Genomic DNA, 21027 nt, shown 5'->3' on the forward strand with positions numbered 1-21027 from the left:
TGCCGTCAAGTACTACAGCGCTCCTCTGCAGGAAGACCTTGTGCTCTACAACAGTTAAACAAAAATGCTATGTGTCTTTGCCAGTCTCTTCCTGGCTCGGTACCAGGAATAATTTTTTAGGTAGGCCTGGCAGGCTCGAAGAGTTTGATTGGGGGGCGGGGTGTTGGCTTCCCCCAATGGGAGTATGTTTAAATTAAAATGCAAAATAATGAGTTCTAATGCTTTTAGTTTATTTATGAATCATTTCTTAATAATTTTGAAATATACTAACATTTTGAGAAGGCCTGGGCCTACCCTGCTGTGTGCAGGTACACTTCCGCCCCAACATACCAGAGCTAAAAACGCACAGTTTTCCCATAAGCTTTTAGCAATATTCAATACCCAACTTTTTCTAGAAATGAAACTGTGCCTATGAAATGTTAATCTTGCTAATATTATAAATGTGAAAGTTTGTGTGTTTGAAGTTTAATCACGCATTAACTACTGGTTTGAACTAAGCAGCAACAAAAACCTGTGATATGCAATGAGAGTTGTCAAAGTAGGATCGTTTACAGTTATGTTTATGTTTTTAATTTCTTAATTTGTGGTACAGTAGAACCTATTTAATCCGAACGCCTCATTGCTGTACTCTAAACACAGAACAGTAGTTTTCTATTGTATACTGTATTTATTGATATACGCACCGTAATTATTTCAATTGTAATGTACAGTACTGTTTATTCCCTATGTTTACTACTGTATTAAATAAACACTGTATTTTACTTTACATTTTTCACTTTTCCCTAGCTATTGTTATATAAAAACAACATTTTCTGTAATCCGAACTACCCCCGGTCCCAATTAATTCAGATTAAAGAGGTTCTACTGTATTATGCAAATTATTTATAATAATTTATTTTCCTCCATTGATTAGGTGAAGTGGTAGAACATTATGGCTATGGTAGATGTGTAATACTATAGTATACCGTAAATTTGAAAAAGCAAATTTTATCAAACTGTGTCCTATCCCATTGCAAACGCAAAGCTTGAGCATAACAGCAATAAGCATTTTATACTTATATGCCAACCCCATACAAAGGACGGGTACCTACTCTGCGGAATAAGCACACGGGAGGGACTAAGGCTAAAGGTGAAGTGACGTCATATCTCTAGTGGCTAATGTCTACTCTTGAGGCAACACGATTACCGTAACGAAACGAAGTGCTTTCAGCGGCGTTCGTGGCATAGTTAGTAGCGTCTCGATTTGATGTTCAGGAGGTCCCGGGTTCGAATCCCGCTGAAAGCACTAACTTTTTGTCAACAAATTTTTCATATCAGCAAGTTTGGTTGGTTAGGTTAGGTTATGACAGTTCAATTTTATAATACCAAATTTTAAAATTAATTAAAAATTATAAGTAATCATTAATTAGATTTTTATCTTATACAGTTTTTATATTATCAGCAAGTCTGGTTGGTTAGGTTATGTTATGACAGTTTTATTTTAAAAATTAAAAATTTATTTTATAATTTTAAAACAATATTTTATAATTAAAAAGTTAATTATATAACTAGAAATAAAATAAAATTTTTTCAACTTAGCGGTTCTAGCGGCAAACGCTGACACTACAAGATATGTTAGCCTTAGTCCCTCCCGTGTGCCCCACCGCCTACTCTGTTAGTAACCTATAAAGATATACTTGTTGTCTTGAGTTCTTGTAGGTGAGATGTTTTTGTAACCCAATGCATTTCTCTGCATAGTGTGGCATCTTCAGGGCTCTTCTTTTGTCTTCTTATCACAAACACTATTATTTAAAGAAAAGGTGTCCTGCATGCAAGTTAAACAGCCAAACTGCACGAACGAGTTCTTTGGTCTTCAACTCTTTGTTAACTAGATATCCATTTTGTATTTTTTCATTAACATTTATATCTTTGAATTGTTCCAAACAATCTTTGAGACCTGTTTTAGGACATATTTTGCTTACCATAACTCAAAATTTTAAAATGGGAGGCAGGTTAATTTTGTGAACAAAATTCAAGAAAACTAATAAATTAGGCCTATTACTGTTTAAATTTGAAATGTTCTCTCAAATGACACCAAACTCAAAGAGATTGGATAAAAAGTAGTTGAAATACCGAGTAAAACGGGGTAACTTGAGACATTTTTCAACTTAAAAGAAACCCCTACCAAACAATTTTATAGGGAAATCTGCAAAAACTAGAATAAAACATTAGTTACCCTGGTTACTATGGTTTCTACATTTAATAATTGGTGTAATTATAGAAATTTTATTTATTTATCTATTTTTATTAGTGTCTCAAGCTACCCATATTAATGGGGTAACTTGAGACACAGATGTTAAAACAACAGTTGTCTCAAATTAGATAATGCAATGGTAACTTGAGATATAATAAAATATTTAGGAAAACAAAGGAATACACATATGAACTTACAAACTTAAAAAAATGTATTTAAAAAAGAGGGAACATTTTTTTTTCACAATGTCAGACATAACTAAGTAAATTTTAACACAGAAAAAAAACCCTCTTATTGATCATTTTAGGGGGGTACCACCAACAATATCTTCCCAACGATAGTCAAGTTCATCCTTTTTTTCCGGCCATTTCCAGTTATCCTTCAGAGTCCGCTTCATAGCACTGACTGTAGCACCTTCTTCGTCAAATCAGTTGTCTCAAGTTACCCCACCAAGGACAGAACAGGGTATTTTATTTTTTTATAAATTTTAGGTTGGCAATAGCTTAGTGGGAAGATTATTATTGACAACTCAGCTTTTGAGGTTAGGTAAGTAATAACAATTATTGAATTCCTAATAATAGACTTGATGCTACAAGGTAAGTTATAAAGCCTATAAATTTTTCAACATCTGTAACTCAAATTAAATAAATAAATAAAGAATCTTAACTTGAATATTACAATATGTCTTAATATGCAGTAGTTAAGGGATCAACTTCCATGACGTGTTCACACTAAGGAAACTCCCAATAACTCATCAGGTATGCCAACAAAAAAATGTAAAAAAAAATCTGCAAATTGTCTCAAGTTACCACACTGTCTCAAGTTACCCCGTTTTACGGTACTTAGGTTTTCTGTTTTGTAAAATAAAGCTAAATATGATCCTACTTTGGGGCGTTTAGTTGGAGTTGAACTTTATTGTAAATCAAAATTTCCTTATATCTTTGTAGACTTTTGAGGTCAAACCCTTAATTTGTCAAAGCTTCTTTATTAAATGTGTTCGGCGCTCAGGCCAAATACAGTTGCAAATTGGTTATCTAACCCTAAAGAAGGTGCTTACTTTAAGCATCTCAGCTTTAACTTGGAAATAATTGAATAAAAAGGAAAAAAAATATCAGCTATGAAAATTTTAACAGTTTTATTTATAAAAATTACGCTTGCAGGACACAGGCTCCACCAACTGCCTTAATCTTGTCTTCGGCGCTCTTGGAGAAGAACTTGGCCTTAACGATCACAGGCTGCTTGGGTATCCTGCCCTTTCCAAGGACTTTGTAGTAGCCCTGAAACAAGAAAAATAAACGATTAGGGTCTTTCTTGCATTCATAAAAAATAGTCTGATGAAATTTTACTTCATGAACTTAGTTACATCGCTGAAATAGAACTTACTTGTTTTCATCTGACGTCAAGCAAGCACTAATGTTGACAAAATTTTGTTTCTCTTAGTTTTAGTCAAATTTTATGATTCATGCTTTATTGTTTGGTTGGATAAATTGGAGTAAAAGCTGTTGTTTGTAATTGAAATCAATATATTTGGTTGGACTAACTTAGTTTTGAAATACTGTAGGCCTAACTGAAATTTAAAGAGATTGTAACAAAAAACATGTGCCTTAAAGAACAGGACGGTACTAACACTAACTGCAAGTGGCGCGTGATACCGAACAAGCTGATTAACTCACCGCTTTGACAACGTCAATGACAGGAGCCTTGCCCTCGGGGTTGTTCTTGTATTTGAGCCTCGTCTGTTCACTGACCAGAGTCCAGAGCTTGTCGAGGTTCACGGTCGGGCAGAATTTCTGGTTGCGACGGAGGTGGTAGTTCCTCATACCCAACTAGAAACAAACATGACTTAATTGCTGGCATTCACTGATTCACATAGCAATATTTCCAATTGCCTTTTGAGGGCATAGCATCAGATAATATAATAGTACAATCACAACGAGTCAGATCGCCGGTGAAATTTTTATCATCATGTAAGTGCCACCATTGAATACAAAATTATAAGAATGTTTAAAAAAATTGACTAATAAACAACTTTTGAGCGCAAGGGAATTATTTTCAATAGGCCTAGTGAAAGTTAAGGCTATCTATTTTTACTTTTATAAACCCAAGAAAGTATCGATGGTTGGGGTGAAAAACCTTCTCGTAAAAAATCCCACATTTCAATTGACTAGACAATTGCGTGGTTTATAGTGTTATGTGATAGAATTCAGAAAAAAAAAAATTATTTTATTTAACAAGCTTTACAATTATTTTAGAGAAAAGATACCGTAGGCCTATTCCAAAGATGTAACAATAAAATTGAAATCATCGTAGGCCAAACTAGGAACATTAATTTTTTTCTTACCTTTCCAAAGTATCCAGGATGGTACTTGTCAAAGTTAATACGGTGGTGGTGCATACCACCAGCGTTACCTCGACCACCAGGGTGCTTCCTGTGCTTACCTGGAGGCAAAAGACACCATTGACACATAACTTAGTAATTAATTTAAACATAGCCTTTTGTTGGCACAAATAAGTTACAGTAATTGACATTCACAAAATTTAAATTATTTAATAAATAAATCACAGTTTGAATACCGCGGCCTTAAACTTGTTTCATACTTAACAAAAATGGGTGACAGCTATATGAGTCGCATTAGATGTCTGTCTCAGTTTGGGCTAATTCATTAATGAGGGAAAGTAAAAAAAATTATGAATAGGGCCTTACCTAAATAAATTTTAACCCAAGCCTACTTACCAATTCTACCATGTCCATGGCTGACATGTCCTCGCAGCTTCCTGGTCTTCTTCTTGGCAGTTGACTGAAAAAAAAAATTAAAGTTAACTTGAGTAACATACTCCCCTCCCCCTTTGTCATCCATCACAGCTTGCACAGGTTGTAAGATTAAAAATAGCCTAACTTAGGACTACTTTAGTACTTTATAAGATATCAGTAAGCTATCTTATAAAGTTACATAACTTGGGCCTAACTTGATGTTTCATTTGGCAGGATTTATAGACTTGAAATAGTCCTTGCGCAGGATGTTAACACGCACATTTAATATTAAAATAATTACATAATATGGGCCTGTTATACGAATTCAGCATGAAATCTCACACAATTTAAATAGTTTACCCTAAATTTGTATCAACATATTTATAAAACATTACTTTGTTTTTCCGATTTACCATGTTAATTTACATTAACTTTCCAGGGGAAAAGACAGGTTATTTTTTAATTCAGAACGTGATTTAGGCCTAGAATCATAATAATGTAAAAAATCCCTTTTTTAAACATGACGTCCATGATTGAAATAAGTTAACCAAGATAACCCAAAACTGCAGTAGGCGGGTAGACTTCCGTATCTGTTGGCACAAACAACCAAATGAAACTATCGATCGATATATCATTTGGTTAGTTAGGTAAAGTTAACCTAGGCCCAATCTAACTAACCAAACAATATATATCGAATGAAACAATCGAATAACCTAATCGATATTTTCGTTCGGTTGTTTGTGCCAACAGATACGGAAGCCTACCCAAGTAGGCCTAACATAACCCTCCGAGTGTCCCTAGTTTTGGCCTTAATGTTTGCCTATTTTTTGCGCATTTGCAAGGTTTTATTAAAACGGATCTAAGAAGCTTAAAAACAATGTTAATTATTCTGTTTTATAGCCTATACCATTTTTTTTGGAAAGTCATGGGCTTCAATATTATACATAAAACATAAGGAACATTTGTTTCAAAAAAATTTTTTAGGTTAAAGAAAATATTTTGGAAAATTTTCAAAAAAAAAAAATAGGTTCGTGCTAAATGAAATTGTAAACCCTTAAATTATAGGCCTATAAATATTTGAAAATAGCCACTTTGTTCAGAATTTTACGAGGATTCCAAAAATATAAAAATATAAGGAAGTAGATTTGCAAATAGATAAGTTATGGGCAAAAAACAGATTTTGGTACATAGCGTTTAGCTAAGAATGCATAGTCTAACCATAGCTAGGAATCTGGCTGATAATTTACATTTACCTACTTTTTCAGAATCATCAACCAGCCCTTCAAAATCACTTAAATCTTCTTATAATGCATCACGTATATCACTACTTTTGATTTTTAACACTAAAACAATGATAAACGTAATAAAACACATCAGTCATTGGTGCGAGGTTAACCAAGCTGTTTACAAATACGCACGTCAGCTGTCTGCTACAATTATGATCGGCTCGAGAAAAAAAGCGCTTAGAGACAGACCTCGGGAGAAAGCTTATAATCTGCCAAATAAAACGATACCTAAATAGTTCAATCCGATTTTGTCAGTCATAGAGCCTTCGCCGTAAACAGTGATTGTGAGTCGAAAAATCGACACAAAACACTACACAAAGTCGACACATAACATTCGGAGGGTTAAATAAACTTGAGTTTTATTTAGGCCCAAATAAGTTTATCTTCAGAATAACTTTCACACAACCAAGACCTTACCCTACAGTAACTAGACCCAAGTTTAGTCCCTACTAAATTTTTTTCTAAATCAATGCATCTGATAAGTTTGTATTAATAGTATCGCGACATTCCTACCTAGATAAAATCTTTTACTTTAGGCCTAAGCCTAATAACTTGTGGAATGAAACAATGCAACCACTAATACAATTACTTTCTTTAAGGGCTTTTGAGGGGAAAAACAATTAACTAAAGGCAAATTAACGAGTAGGCCTTCACTTCCATATCTGTTGGCACAAACAACCGAATTAAAATATCGATCGATATAGGCCTATCAATTATTCAACGAATTAAACAATCGAATAATCAATATTACTCATTCGGTTGTTTGTGCCAACAGATATGGAAGTGTACCCAAATTAACAAAGGCTAACTTAATCAGTGAATACAACATTCAAGCATACAGTACTCTACCCAGAGGGCTCAAAATACATAGCTTAGCCTACCGTTAGTTACTTGAGCCTAAATTAGTCAATAAATTGTACATTTTTCTTAGTAACTCTTAACCCTCCGAGTGTCATGCGTCGCTGCAGCGACGCGTAACGCACTTTGTATAGTGTCGTGCGTCGCTGCAGCGACTCGCGAACACTGTTTACGGCGAAGGCTCTATGACTAACTGAATCGGACTGTACTGGATTGAGTTAGGTATCGTTCTGTCCGTAATATTCTAAGCTTTCTGCAGAGGTCTGTCTCTAAGCACTATTCATTTTAGTTCCGAAAATATTGTAGCAGACAGCTGACTGAGCTGACGTGCGTGTATTTGTAAACAGCTAGGTTACCCTCGGACCGATGACTGATGTGTTTTATTACGTTTATCATTGTTTTAGTGTTAAAAATCAAAAGTAGTGATATACGTGGTGCATTATAAGAAGATTTAAGTGGTTTTGAAGTGCTGGTTGATGATCCTGAAGAAGTAGGTAGTGATATTGATGTAAATTATCAGCCAGATTCCTAGCTATGGTTGGGCTATGCATTCTTAGCTAAACGCTATGTACTGAAATCTGTTTTTTGCCCATAACTTTTTTATTTGCAAATCTACTTCCTTATATTATTATAGATTTGTAATCCTCATAAAATTTAGAACAAAGTGGCTATTTTCAAATATTTATAGGCCTATAATTTATACAATTTCATTGAGCGCAAACTTATTTTTTTTTTGAAAATTTTCGAAATTATACATTTTTTTACCTAAAAAAATTTTTTTTTTTTTTAATCTTCCTTATGTTTTATATATAATATTGAAGCCCAAGATTTTCCAAACAAAATGGTATATAGAACAGTATAATTAACATTGTTTTTAAGCTTCTCAGATCAGTTTTAAAAACCTTGCAAATGAGCAAAAAATAGGCTGACATTAAGGCCAAAACACGTGACACTCGGAGGGTTAATGTCTATACAACAATATGTAGGATGAAAATATAACGTTATAAAATCTAATATAAATTATATGCAATCAACTAGGACTCGTTGCTCTAAAGGCTTTTAAGGTTAGGTCTTGACAGCTACTCCTATTATTACGTTATATACAGGATAGAAATTGCTAAAGACTTTTTATTTAAGACAACAATAAAAATGTGTTTGGATTATTCCAAAAAATTGAAAGTATAATAAGAGATTGTATTAAAATTAAGAGATAACTTTCTCATAAGAATCTTACCATTGTGGTTGGTTGATGTTTCTCTCTAACACGGAAGAAAAGACCAACAAATTTGATGATGGCCGAATCAAAGGAGGAAGTAAAAAGAAGAACTTAAAAAAGGGACATTCTGATTCTGATCCTTCTTGGTTTAGTAGGCTTGACTATATGGCATGTTGTTTACCTGCAATCCTAGCAAAATTTCAACGTACTGAATACTTAAGCCAACGATTTTTTCTATGAAGATAATTTGTGATGTCAATAATCTGGGACCCCATGGTTTTATCTATAATAAGATTTTGTTAAGCTGTATATTTTTTTACTATTAATATAAATAGTATCCAACAGCAATTAACACACATTACCTATTCCTAAACTATATTTCCTACATATATATATTCCTAAACATTCGACAACTTTTTTTAAGAAGCACCATAGATAAAACATAGTCCTCAAGTATGTTTGATCTATAAAACATACTTCTCAAGTATGTTTTATCTATGGAAGCATTTTCTGTACAATGGCATAATACTTTTTAATTCACTTCCACTTTTTCTTGAACTTGAACCAAACCTGTTAAAATTTAAAAGACAATTTAAATCTTTGTTGATTAAGTTGACCTGTTACAGCGTCCAAGAATTTCCATCTAAATCCAGTTTCATGAATAGTGATGTAAATATATATATCTGCACCATTGTATATTGTATAAGATTGTATATCTGAAAAAATAGTTCTTAAGTATATATATCCGACTTTTATTTCATTTTGACTTAGCCAATATAATTTGTATACATTGTTAATGCTGGATCAATAAATGATTTAATTTAGAACATTAATTTCACATACTTTACTATTTCGTATGAAGACAAACAAATGTGTAGGTTACACATAAGAGAATCCAACATCGAAATTCTTGAACGATTTCAGGCTAAGACGCTGAGAAGAATTATTGGCGCACCCTGGTTCGTATCCAATACTACAATTAGGAATTACTTCAAAATCAAATCAGTGAAAGAAGAAATTACAGACCTTAGAAAAAAATATCAAGAAAAATTAGAATGTCATCCGAACAGTCTTGATGTTAATCTGCTGGACAATAGTCAGTGCATTACCAGATTAAAAAGTGTTGTGCTGGACCTAAGCTACAGATTTCTGTAAATACTTAAATGATTGATCCAATTTTTGGCAGTTTGTTGATGACTGGTGCTTGCTTCCTGCCATCTTTTATGTTACCTATTTTACTTATGGTTTTCATATTTGCTTGAACAGATTGTAAAATAAATTCTGATAAAAAACCACATAAGAGTGAAATAAAAGAGTTATTTAGTTATAAAGGAGACCCCAACGTTTGCCACCAAAAAGACGTGGTGACTGGTTGTCGGAGAAGAACTACCTCTAAGTGTGGAGGTTTGTTGTCGGGGTTGGTGTTTGTCACCGGTGTGTGTGGTGCCGGGGTGGGTTGATAGGAGAGTGCCTGCAGTTTACACTACATGACATTACTTCGAAAAACTTGGTGGCAGGTTGATGGGAGCGTAGATGATAACACACTTCAGATCATATTGGTGACGATTTTTATCAAGGATGCATCTTTTTCGCCAAATTTTACTTTGACTTTTGTATAATGCTAACATGTGTGTGTGTGTGTGTGGTGTGTGGTGTTGTAGTGGAATGACGGAAATGTACATGACAACCCGCTACCCCTAGTAACAGATTTACTGTACTGTAAAGGTGTTGGTTATGGGTATAGTGATTGCAAAAAAAAAACTTCTTAATGGGATATTACCATTGACTTTATATCTACAGAGTGTAGATAGTAGTCAATGATAGTACCTTGATGGGCGCGAGCACTAGACAAAAACTCTGATGTCCCATCGAAAAATCATAGGCAGCCTTTTTAAGCTAAAGAAAAAGGCGTAGATTACATACGCGGCCACGCGGGATTATTTACTTGAAAACGGGATTTGTAGACCATGTGGGGGATCGAAATTGAGTGGGGGATAAAACGGGATTTTATTGACCTGGTAAGCGGGACTTTTGTAGTACTTTTACCCTAGCTGGGAGCTGCTGCATTCCTTCGTTCGGGAAAGTTTTAAACGATCTGGATCCTTATGCTGGTAGTTATTTAGTTAGCCATTTGGAGCAGCACTTGGTGTTGCGGGTTGCGGTGTTTGTACAGGCGGGAGGCGGGATTTCCCCCCAAAACAGGGTGTTCGATGTGGTTCGACAATGTCCGGGATTAAAACGGGTTGCGGGGTAAAATGGGACTTCTTGACCTGGTTAGCGGGATTTTTGTGTTGTTAGTGTGGAACTGGAAACACTGCACTGCAGACGACACCAAAGACCGAGACCAGACGACCAGACGTCGACGTAAATTACCTGGAAAAAAGATTATAGGTTATCAATTTCACAATCTCAACATACACAACCTGACATTAAAATCCACGACTGACCCGGAGGTAATAAAATTGTTCCTAATTGATGATTATTTGCCATTTTTCTTAGCAAAGACTAAAAAGGTTAGGCTTATCTTACAATAAGGGCTAATAACGTCTATAAATTGTAGGCTATTTTTTTCTGCCACCAATCTCTCCTTATTGCACCATAGCCTAGGCTTCACTCTATTTTTCCATGATAAGAATTAGTTTCTGATATGTATTTGCTTAATTAAACAGAACCTGTCAATAACAAAGGGTTAGATCTTTCCTGAAATAAAACCTTTAACATAGGCTAAAAGAATATTTATTTTTTTAAACATAGGCTAAATTAAGTGTACCTTTGGCGCTTTAGCCTGTAAGTTATAGCTTAACCTATTTTATAGAAGTTCCTGAAGTGGGCAAATCAAGGAATAAGCTTCTACTTACTGCTAGGTTTTTGGATTTCCCACTCACAACAACCACTAACCATTTACCATCTTTTGTGTATATTTGCCGTCTTGTGAGTAACAGTAAGCTTAAATATATGTTGTAAGTGTTATAAGACTTTTTCTTTTATTTACTTTCCAACAATTCTCAAAGCACAATTGCCACCCCCTTAAGTTATTGTTTTAGCGAGGAGCGGAATATGCTGATGATAAGGATAAGTTATTCTAATAGTCTTTTACATGAACACATAAGGAATTACATAATTTAAGTGTGTGGGAGTTGTGTTGGCATGAGTGCACTGAATCCGCGTTGCAATCTCAAGAACTCTTGAATTTTTGTTGATTCACACCCAGGATCTAGGCCTACACTCTCACAATTCCCATACGCTTCACTGTATCCTCTGCTTGTAACTTACTTTTTCTCTGTGATAATACATAAAACTAATTTTGTGAACCAATTTTGCCAACTAACTTAGGGCCTAATAAAAAAAAAAACTAAACTCAAAAACTAATTTAACCTTATTTCTAGAAAACTGTCATGGCAGAAGAGGTGAAGACTGTATCTACTTGCTCAATCTTTGATGAAGAGAGCTTTTGCCGACTAACAAAAGGCATCCAAGTTTCTCCTCTAGTCCGACTGAAGCAGACACCATGTTTGACTAGTAAGTTCTCCAGATGTATCCCAGTTCACTATCATGATCACCCTATCCTAACCTAACCTAACCAATAGTCACATCTCTAGCAATTATGCCTACTCAAAATCTCATTCCATTGTTTGGTTTCTCATGTTTGTCTGACTCTGAATCTTGAGATCATTGGCATACTCGCAAACAGTGACGATAAACATAGACTAAAGCATGAAAGAACGGAAGGGCATTATTTACAACTGGCCAGTACTAACTCACATGTGATGTTACATTCAAACTGTAGCCTACCCTGATGAGATTATCTTTAGCCTGGTTGCCAATTAGACGACAGTTAAATCACTGGAAAAATTAGGTATAAGGTAAATTGAACCATTATATTCATGAGTGATCCTGGGTCTAAATTTTTTATACCAGAAAGAAAGTAGTCACAGTAACCATTCTGTCCACAATAAGTTCAAAACAAAAAAATCACTCCTGCTTGATACTTAGCCTTATATTTTAGACTAAAAAATTCTGTACCAAACAAACGTACATTTTCCTAATCCATGTAAAAAATGTTTATGTCTAAAACGCAAATCTCTCAGGTGAGGAAGATGCTCGCCAGTTGATCCAAGAACTGAATGTCTCCGACCGTCTGTTCTGCTCGTTCTGTGATGTCAGTTTCTCCGATCAGTCGCAACAGAGACATCACTACAAGATGGACTGGCACAGATACAACCTAAAGCAGCATCTGGCCAATCGTAAACTCTTTACTGAGGATAGGTTCTATCAGATCACTGGTAAGTTACTTAGTTGTGTTGGTAACGCATGTGTTTTGTGAGATTGCCTTTTGAGTGAAGTACCTATCAAACTACTATAGTTGATTGAGTAATAACAAATTCTATGCTTTTTCCTCGTGAAGTGACTAGGCCTATTACACTGTGTTATGTTCAAGTTGAAATTTTATAAACATATTCATTCGGTTTAGGATAAGATTTGTTTGAGTTAGAACCGAGACATGAGCTAAAACATCCAATTGAGAGGTTATGTAAACATAGTTTGTAGATTGAATAAAATTTAACCCCACCAGAATCCAAGCATGAAGCTTATCAGTAGCTGATGTCTTAGGTACAGTAGTCGCAGCTAGTCTGGGCGCGCGGCCGCGCTAGGGCGGGGGGTGTAGAGGGGAGTGTTTATTGCTCATTTCCAAAAACATCTGGCCCACACGGCTCTCTGGGGCTGTTCAGTGCCTCAGCGCTGTCTTCATGGCTTTGGCGTGGGGGACGGTTAGTACACAAGGGTCCGCACGCCCAGACTAGCTGCGACTACTGTAAATTCAGGCAATAATAACATGGAAAATTACATGCTTAAACGATTCTTGGGTAGAATTACTTGTAACATATGTAATAATTGAGATTGTGTATTATTGCATACAAATTAGTGGTATGAATTGGGAAAGATGCGGTACCTTCAATCGCAACTTTATTGAATTTACAGAGCAGGACGATGTGTCTAGTATCTCGGGATCCGAGACGGAGTCAGAGTCTGAGCTCGGCTCTCTGACGGAGACGGAAGACCTTTCAGACGAGAGGTTGAGCCACCTGGTCGCGCGGAGGGCTCGGCTACTGTTTGAGAACCAATCGGGGAAACTGATATCTGTCTATCAATGCTTGGTGCATAGTAAAAAGGTAACATCATTCTATCCGTATATTTAGCAAAATTCCATTGGGCTGGGTTGCTGTGTAAATATAGTGCTTGTCTGGTGTAAAAAGGTGTGGATTCAATCATGAAAAAATTCTCAAGCTTTTTGATCGTTCGAAACTACATCCAGCCCAGTTGTTATTAATCGTTTTTTAAACCAAAAAGAACAGACTTCTAAAATTGTAAATTAATTGTTTGTTCTCCTTTCTCCTAAGTTCTAACCAATGAACACAAATAGTTTAGCCTAATCCATTTTAATACGTGATAAACATTTTGTCAATAGTACACTCAAAATGCCACGAACATTAAACACATAAACGAATATTCGTGACTAAATGTTTTCTGACTGGGTTTTTAAAAAACTGACAGGAAATCATGTGTCGAAAAACTTCAAGTTTTGTAAAGGATCTGAAGATGGTATAATAAATACAGAAACGCATATCCATAGATAATATAAGATAATATAAACTAAATTTTGTCGACACTAGCCATCAGTGTCACTGTACATGAACTAGACACGAAAAACGAAGCTTCAAAATTTACAATCAGGATTTGTACGATTTTAAACCATAGGATTACTCTTAAAAAGTGGCTTTTCTAAGAATGATTAGTAGGTTTAGCCATGACTAATCAGCTGATTTTACAGTCAGAGTTACCAACTGAAGAACAGCTGGTGTCGTCTGCTTTACAACTGCCCATCCAGAACCAGTGGATGATTATTATGCTGGGCGGAGGACATATGGCAGCTGCGATATTCAAAGGTGAGTTGGCAACTGGAAAACTAACTGCAGTAGGGTATGTACTTAGCAGATTTGACTTTGAAATAGTTCAATATTGTGCCATATCCTTTCTTATATAGCGGGAAGTTTAGAATATAATCTAAAAATTAAATTTGTATCATTGTTTATAGGTATTAGAAAACATTGACCATATGAGATATTGGTGGAACAAAGTCTGTTTGTTTAAAAATCTAGTTTGTAGTATATTAATGAGTTTGATGTGGTTGTTAATTTATGGTAGGGATGGACGGGTCCCGAAATTTCGGGAATTTTTCGGGAAAAAAATATTCCCGATTATCGGGACGGGATTACATTTGACTCGGGAATTTTTCGGGACGGGATTTGGTCCGATCGTCGGCGATTTTTCCGCTTCGCGAGTGCCGATAACGCCGTTATTGCGAGCGATAGGTCCGCGAACGCAGGAGACGAAGTCATTTCGACGATTACGCCGTGACCGCGGAGTCCTACCGACGACTGCGCCGTGACCGCGAGTCATACCGACGATCGCGCCGTGACCACGGAGTCCTACCGACGATCGCGCCGTGACCACGGAGTCCTACCGACGATCGCGCCGTGAACGCGGAGTCCTACCGACGATCGCGCCGTGACCGCGAGTCATACCGACGATCGCGCCGTGACCGCGGAGTCCTACCGACGATCGCGCCGTGACCGCGAGTCATACCGACGATAACCCCGTGACCGCGGAGTCATACCGACGATTGCGCCGTGACCGCAAGTCATACCGCACCGACGATTGCGCCGTGACCGCGAGTCATACCGACGATAACCCCGTGACCGCGGAGTCATTCCGACGATCGCGCCGTGACCGCAAGTCATACCGCACCGACGATTGCGCCGTGACCGTGGAGCCATACCGACGATAACCCCGTGACCGCGGAGTCATACCGACGATCGCTCCGTGACCGCGAGTCATACCAACGATCGTGCCGTGACCGCGAGTCATACCAACGATCGCGCCGTGACCGCGAGTCATGAAGATGATCGCGCCATGACCGTTGACCGTGAGTCATACAGACGATCAACCCGTGACCCGCGAGTCACAAGTTTCTATAGGTACCTGTAAATTGTTACCCATTTTTTGGTTTTTATAGATCAGTGCCACAAATGGTAAAAATTGATTTCGTATGTCTTTTTTGGTACTTGCAATACAGTACTTTCTTTTTATGCACAGAAAAGAATCCCGTCCCGTCCCGAACTAAAAATTCAATCCCGTCCATCCCTAATTTATGGGAAAATTGAAGTTATTATGTTCATAGTGAAAATGAATAGAAAAGTCCCAGATTTTAAAATTCATGTTTTTTCACTTTTAAAATTTTCACCCGCACGTGAAGTACTGAAAAATAATCTTGTTGCAGGGACGGAGGCCATCAAACACAAGACGTTCCACAGCTACACAGTGAGAGCCAAGCAGGGAGGCGGACAGAGTGGGAAGGATAACAGCGGCAAACACGCCAAGAGTGCTGGAGCCAGTCTGCGCCGCTACAACGAACAGGCTCTTACACAGGTACTACTCACTCAGCATAGCAGTTAAAGTATTACAGTCAAACTTCATTAGTATGAACCTCGGAAAAATAATACCTCGATAAGACAAAGTTGTTTAGATACCCTTGAAACCTTCATTAAAGGTGCTAAAATGCTAAAACACCTCTATACAACGTAGTAATTAGGTTGAAAACCTTCATAAGAGAAATTAGTTTGTGACATGGGCTAGGACAGATTAACCTCTATACAACAAATATTCTTAGTACAAAAACCTTTACAAGACGAATGGGACCTCTATAAGACGAATTTCTCATGATCTTAACCTCTATAGTACGTAGTTTTCAAAACAAACAGAAGGTTGTCTCAACATGAAACCCCCACTATCCCTCTTCCTTCCTCAGTCATTGTTTGGCAAGGAGGAGTAACCTCTACAAGATAAATAACGGCAGTCTTAAACCTCGATAAAACGAACCTCTTTATTCAGAATACCTCGATAATACAAATTTTCCCTCTGCTCCTTAAAATTTTTCTTATAGAGATTCGACTGTAATTTCTTTAAACAAAAATAAATCGATTTTTGAATGGTTAAAAAAACAGCGCCCAGCTATTGTTGTTTAATGAGCTTATAATGAATAAGCATGGCTAAAGAAACAATCCTCCGTTAGCAACATAGCTACACAGATATCACTCTGTTCTGTACTCATCAGCTGCATTCTAATTCAACTAAACACTACGAACGTTGCTGTCCTAACGATGTGTGTAGCAAACTATTTTATTCTCCGTAGCATGTGCAAGAGATTGTGAGCGCTTGGACAGCGGAGGTAGCAGCGTGTCACCTCATCTTCTACCGCGCTGTAGGGCCGTTCAACCGTGGAGTGTTGTTCGGAGGCAAGACCGCGCCACTGAACAAAGCCGATCCTCGTCTGCGCACTGTGCCGTTTCCTACGCGGCGAGCCACCTTCAGTGAAGTACAACGAGTGCATAGCCTACTGTCTACTGCCACCGTGTATGGTAAGTCTTTTAAACTTCTAAATCTATGCGTAGAATCAAGTAAAGATTACTGAATAATTGTACCTTTTCCATTAATTCAGTACCACTAATTAGTATATTAGGTTAGGTTAGGTCCTAACTGTGTTAACGGAAAAGATCCTAACCTAACCTAATATACTAATTAGTGGTAGTGAATAAATGGAAAAGGTCCAAATTATTAATTGTCCTACATAAATCTTTATTTGTACAATTGGTGGTGCCTAAGGAATTCACTACATAATCAAACTTTGTAGACTCGCCAGAAGTGTTCCGTTCGACCTTGCTGTCACCTCGAAGGTCGAGAAAGGACGAGGCAATAGAGGAGACAGTCACTCCAGTTAAGCCAGAGTCGCCCAAGAAGCACATTGACCGAGCAAAGTCAAGGCCTTCGCCCGACAGAGCGTTACCCGAACATGTCACACTACTGGCAGAGTATGAATCGTCAGATAGTGAATTTGGTGAGTAGTTTTAAATAAAGTTTAACGAGAATTTTGGTTGCTTCTAGAGGCTCTAGCATCGACTTTTGGGTACTGAAAAATTATAAAAAACTGTGGTGGTGATAGGAGGAGAAATAATAAGGTACCTTAGTCATCAGGAGAAACGAAGAATATTCATTGCTAGTATGTAGAGCAAGGGGATCAACGTGTTGACCAGATAAATATAGGCTTAAATGGTGGAATGACCACTGATCTAGAAATACAAATGGAGGTATCACTGACGCGGCAACTCTGCTAGAAAATCCAGACTCTAATTTTGTTAGTTTGTTACCAACTCGAGTAATCAACTCAGCTAATGGTACATACTTTACATATAATAACCTAGTTCAAATGTACTCAGTACAATTTACTCTATTCCCTAGTACAAATGGTGGCCAAAGTCTTGCAATTCTCTCATTCATTCTCTCTCTCCTTCTCTCGCTTCGCCTTGCTCTGCACTCTTCTCTTCTCCTCTGCTTCTCTCTCTATCTCGTTGTTCAGCGCACTGGGAATGTCCAGCCTCCAGTTGTATCTCTATCTCAGTGGGAAATACCAAGTGTTTGTAGAAATAAGAAACACAAGTTGACTTAGTGGAAAAAAAGGAGTTTGCAGACAAGACGAAAACTCAACTTTGATTTGAGTAGTCCGCGAAGTGAGTACATATAATTGTTGTGTTAAGGGCTTATTTGACGATTACTTGTTTCAAATCCTGGGCAGTTGGAAATTTAAAGTGGTGTTTCTCTCAGCCAACATATTTAAAATTGAAATGTTTTTGCCAAAGATTTTTATACTAATAATATTTAGGTTTTGAAACAATCGCTACAAGTTTGCCTATACTTTTGATATCTAACATTTCTCCAACTTTTACAGAACAAGACAACCACTCGATGATCCATAACGACAAAGAGATATCGTTCGGTGACAGCCTGCAGGAGTTCCAGGACACTGTTCCTAAGAAACCAAAGAGAAAGAGGAAGAAAAAAGAACCGACGCCAGAAAAAGGTTTGTTTTTAATTTTTGAAGTAATATTTATACATTGATGAAGCTAAAAGTTCACGTTAAACGCTTTTTCCTCAACAATTTCTCATTTGATTTCACAACTAGGAAATATATTTCACCATGTGATTCTTTAGATTTAGGATTTAAATTATCAACATTCAATTTTGTAATTTAGTTCTTTTTTGGGAGCGAGTTGGTCTAGTGGTTAGAGCGCAAGACTTCGGTCCCAGGTTCAAATCCCGCCAAATCACCGATGGATTTTATCTAAGTGATAGTGCTGCAACCTAGCCCAAAGTAATGTAAAAAATAATTCTGGGCTCGTGCCTAGGACAAAAAATAATAAATAAATTCAAAGCTACAGCTACCATTACACTAGCTACTTACACTAAAGCTACCATTACAGTAGCACTCCATCATTCGTGTAACAACATAATTTTAAAGTAATGATTGTAGTTATAATCTTTACGTGACTTCAGTCTCGTTTGACTCTCCCTACTGTAAAGACGTGTACATTATATTTGCCCACCCTCTATTACTAATTGTTGTTTTCTTTCAGTATTGGTTGTCTTGTTTTGACTAGTAGGCCTATACAGTTAGTTCACTATATGGTTTTATGAGTTCCGCCTTTTGCTGCGCTAGTGTAGTAAGCTTTAAACGTTTTAGCTTTGATTATTGATAGGAATAGTTTGCCAGTTTTTAAATAAAAATGAACCTAGTTGTAAATTGCTGATTTCTGTTGAATACACCAACTTTTGTCTATCAAGTCAACTTCTTTTGTCTATCAAGTCAACTTATTGGATGATTTATTGGTAGCTGTAGAATCTTTTATATTGCGTCAACTATATATTTTTTTTAATTGGCTACAGCTTGTCAAAATTAATGTGATGTCCACTTTAGTACCCACATGTTAAAAACTATCTCACTTCTACAGGTATATGTATTTTTCTCATGTCTACTGGAAATAAATCTTGGTTTTTGATTCACCTAAGGGCGGCATCAAATTCCAGACAGCAAAAGATTAAATCCTTTACTTATCGTAATGAAAAATTACGGCAATAATCCCTCAAATTTTCAGAGTTCAGCGCAGAGTTAAAGAGTTTCCGCCAGAAAGTGGTGACGGCATGTGCGGCAGGTGATGTGACTCTGCTGACGTTGTCACTGCAGCAGGAGGGATCCGTTATCAACGAGGAGGAGCGGACGGAAGCCGTCAACCAACTCAACACGGACGGTCTGTCCCTGCTGCAGAGCGCAGCTAGACACTCGCACAAGGAAATAGTCTGGTAATGTCTGACCTGTTTTGTATAATGAATTGTGTATTATATTTTGTTACTGCCATTTAATGTTGAAAGGCAATTGTTTTATCATTTTATATTGAGTCGTAACGTAGCTCTTGAAGTTGTCAGTTTAGCTTGTTCTTGATTAGACTCTTCTCCTAATACAACTATAAACCAACACTATCTCAGAGTTTGGCATAATGCCACAGTTTATCAGGATTCTAAAGTTTGCTATTCCTTTTTTCTTCATACGTTCACTGTCTACCTGACTCATGGGTTGTCATGGTTACCAGTGAACAAATTACCGACTTTGCGACTTCCATACTATTTAGGCTTTGGAACCATTAAAGCTACAGGGTTCTTTATAAAAGTTTTCATACAGTTTTTTTTTTGTGAATTTTCAACCACATAGTAATTACTGATCGATTGATCTGCTTATAATCGAGTTACAATGGTACATACTCAACCTACCCAATACATTTTTCTTTCAGGATCTTGCTGGAAAACGGTGCCAATCCATGCACAAAGGACCAAAAAGCGATGACGGCTTATGACTTTGCCCCGGACAAAGACACTCGCAACACTTTCCGTCGCTTCATGGGACAGTTCCCTGACAAGTACGACTATAGCAAGTCTCACATTCCCAGCGCGCTGACGAACGAGATAGAGAGAGAAGCTGCGGAGAAGAGAAGAGCGCAGAGAAAGGCGAAGCGAGAGAAGGAGAGGGAGAAGAGGATTGCTGATGAGCCGAGAAGACAAGAGGAAGCGGAGAGAAAAAGATTTTTGGAACTCAGCGATAGAGAAAAGGTAGGAAATATAATTATAGACTGTAGCGCACTGAGGAACTTTGTTCTTTTTAAAATTAATATAGTCTATAGTTCACTAATCAATTTTACTAGGTAAAAAAAAGCTCAGGGTCCACATAGATGTGACGTCTATGTCAGTATCCTTTAAATTAACTAACACTGCTTTTAAAACTAATCTCAAGATACAATCGTGTTTGTGACAGAGAGCTCTTGCTGCTGAGAGGAGGTTGTTAGCTGCTGCGGGCAAGTCCGGCGTGGTGCTCACCCGATGCTACCTTTGTGCCATCGACATCACAGGGAAAGTCCCATTTACTTACGAAACTAACCTGTTCTGCAGCATGCCGTGTCTTAAGGCACATCGGATACAACAAAAATAATAAATATAAATTTCTTTTTTTACCTCAATTGATTGGATTATTTTACACTATCTACAAAGCCGGATTCACCACTAGTCTGACTAGGTCACGGTGTATTCTACAAAAATTATTCTTCAGAACAAAAGTTTAATTTTTAAAAATTATTAATTCACAGCGATTGTGGTTGACGATACTGATTAGTCCTTGGTTGCAGCCTGTGGGAAATTTTCATAATTTTACCATGGTGGTGGATGTTGATGACGTTGTTCCCATGAT

General features: G+C 37.0%; 2 protein-coding genes across 2 annotated transcripts; one reads left to right on the plus strand and one right to left on the minus strand.

Annotated features, from left to right (window-relative positions):
• Positions 1-3353: 3353 nt before the first annotated feature.
• On the minus strand, positions 3354-8506 carry LOC128987685 (60S ribosomal protein L27a). The gene is made up of 5 exons (XM_054408667.1): positions 8364-8506; positions 4968-5031; positions 4575-4672; positions 3907-4059; positions 3354-3510 (listed from the first exon to the last, which is right to left on the minus strand). The coding sequence occupies exons 1-5, from the start codon at positions 8364-8366 to the stop codon at positions 3382-3384; spliced, it is 447 nt and encodes a 148-aa protein (XP_054264642.1). The 5' UTR covers positions 8367-8506; the 3' UTR covers positions 3354-3381.
• Positions 8507-10672: 2166 nt separating this feature from the next.
• On the plus strand, positions 10673-20800 carry LOC128987898 (ankyrin repeat and zinc finger domain-containing protein 1-like). Its single transcript, XM_054408981.1, has 12 exons — positions 10673-10798; positions 11732-11864; positions 12434-12628; positions 13326-13516; positions 14176-14290; positions 15685-15833; positions 16597-16822; positions 17095-17298; positions 18187-18318; positions 19391-19595; positions 20081-20396; positions 20599-20800. Exons 2-12 carry the CDS (start codon positions 11741-11743, stop codon positions 20770-20772), a joined length of 2031 nt encoding a protein of 676 aa, XP_054264956.1. The 5' UTR covers positions 10673-10798; positions 11732-11740; the 3' UTR covers positions 20773-20800.
• The last annotated feature ends 227 nt before the right edge of the window (positions 20801-21027 follow it).

This window comes from Macrosteles quadrilineatus, unplaced genomic scaffold (genome assembly GCF_028750875.1).
Source record: "Macrosteles quadrilineatus isolate MER2022 unplaced genomic scaffold, UCM_ALF_1.0 Scaffold_2__2_contigs__length_208266976, whole genome shotgun sequence".
NCBI classification, from domain to species: domain Eukaryota; kingdom Metazoa; phylum Arthropoda; class Insecta; order Hemiptera; family Cicadellidae; genus Macrosteles; species Macrosteles quadrilineatus.

Bases quoted from the DNA above. Each gene is read 5' to 3' on its own strand.
- LOC128987685 (XM_054408667.1), bottom strand. The intron at 4,673-4,967 runs GTAAGTAGGCTT...TTTTGCCTCCAG, and splicing joins CCATGGACATGGTAGAATTG to GTAAGCACAGGAAGCACCCT. The intron at 3,511-3,906 runs GTGAGTTAATCA...TTCTTGTTTCAG, and splicing joins TCATTGACGTTGTCAAAGCG to GGCTACTACAAAGTCCTTGG.
- LOC128987898 (XM_054408981.1), top strand. From the start codon at position 11,741: ATGGCAGAAGAGGTGAAGACTGTATCTACTTGCTCAATCTTTGATGAA. The intron at 19,596-20,080 runs GTAATGTCTGAC...TTTTTCTTTCAG, and splicing joins TCGCACAAGGAAATAGTCTG to GATCTTGCTGGAAAACGGTG. The intron at 20,397-20,598 runs GTAGGAAATATA...TGTTTGTGACAG, and splicing joins AACTCAGCGATAGAGAAAAG to AGAGCTCTTGCTGCTGAGAG.